Source organism: Loa loa (genome assembly GCF_000183805.2).
Source record: "Loa loa unplaced genomic scaffold supercont3.557, whole genome shotgun sequence".
Taxonomy (NCBI): domain Eukaryota; kingdom Metazoa; phylum Nematoda; class Chromadorea; order Rhabditida; family Onchocercidae; genus Loa; species Loa loa.
Window position 1 is genome coordinate 24,011 of NW_018108737.1, and position 1,404 is coordinate 25,414.

General features: G+C 25.1%; 1 protein-coding gene across 1 annotated transcript in view; it reads right to left on the minus strand.

Moving 5' to 3' along the window:
* The window catches only part of LOAG_18824 (hypothetical protein), a gene marked incomplete at both ends in the record, with an annotated part of 4,659 nt that overhangs the window by 694 nt on the left and 2,561 nt on the right, over positions 1 to 1,404 (minus strand). Inside the window, 3 exons of the mRNA XM_020451487.1 lie at positions 166 to 314; positions 423 to 657; positions 993 to 1,086. Of these exons, the coding sequence (XP_020304727.1) occupies positions 166 to 314; positions 423 to 657; positions 993 to 1,086 (478 nt within the window). The remainder of the gene's footprint in view (positions 1 to 165; positions 315 to 422; positions 658 to 992; positions 1,087 to 1,404) is intronic.

Below are 1,404 nucleotides of genomic sequence, written 5' to 3' on the forward strand. Positions count from 1 at the left end.
AAACTGAGTAAAACATACAAAATCAACAAATAATTAAATGTATTTTTAGAAGTGAATGAAGTTGTAAATTTTTGAAAAAATTTAAAATTTTAAAATTATTTCAATAAATTAAAACAAGACAACAAATGCTTATTGTTTTTTTTTTTTTGAAAAATTAAAACTTACAATCTATAGTTTTCATAGACACTTTTTTGAATAAATAATAAATTATCGTCAAGTGTTCCGGTGACATAAAGAAGTGCTGCTTTTAATCGTGTCACATAAACATTCTTGGAATGCAAATATTTCATCGCTTCGTTAAGTTTTTCTTGAATCTGTAACAATTTTTTTTCAATTAATTAAATTAAAATACTTAAATACTTTGAATTAAATAAAAATTTAATTTCAACAAAAAAAAAAGAATTCAAATTTGAATAACATACATTTTCGGCTTTACTTTCGATGCTAAATCGTACCGGAAGGTTTAGCATCAATTGTTGACATTTTTTTACATGATCTTCATCCGTAATTTGTTTACATTTCCGGCATATAATATTTACCGGTTCAGAATCTTCCGTAATGATCAATGCTTCATCACATTGTTCATTCATACAACGTATTGATGTTAAAATATCATCCGAAGGATCCATACAACGATCACATTGACAATCAAAATACCTAAGATAGATTATATAGCTACCTTATCAGCTCATTATCTTATCATTGCTATTTAATTATCATTATCTTTTCCTGAACGAATATTTAATTAACATCGTCTTTTAATGAACGAATATTTAATTGTCTATGTCATTTAATGAAAAAATTTAAATATTCTCAGCAATAACATGGCATATGGTGTAATTGATTTAAATTTTAAATATTTCTAAATGTTTAATTCAATTGCTAACAATGAAAAATGGAATCGTTGATCTTTGACCTTTTGCATTAATTATTTCATTCCAATAATTAATTAATTAATTGTTTCATACAAATGAAACAATCTATGCAAATACCATTTTAATTTCAGCACTTTTTGTCGCTGATATCGTGAACAACCAATGTCAATATAACTTATAAATGCTTTATGAATATCAGAAGCGTTTGTTTCTGAGTTAATGGCCTTAGATATGCATGAAAACCATCAAAAACTAATGAACAATTCGGACGACATGAATGATCGTATGCGGATACGCCTAAAAATCATTTCAAACTTTCGATAATTCCAAAAAAAAAAAAAATTACTTTTCCATATTTAAATTGAAATTTTAAATTCAAGGAAATATTTGTTATACCATTTATTTTAATTTATAATTTGAAAGTCAAAGGTCAAAGAGTTATCATATTTGAAAGCACTCTAAATCTATTAACTTCTAATCCCTTTCTCTTTTTTTTTTTCTCTCTCTCTCTTGTCCTGATAACATATTG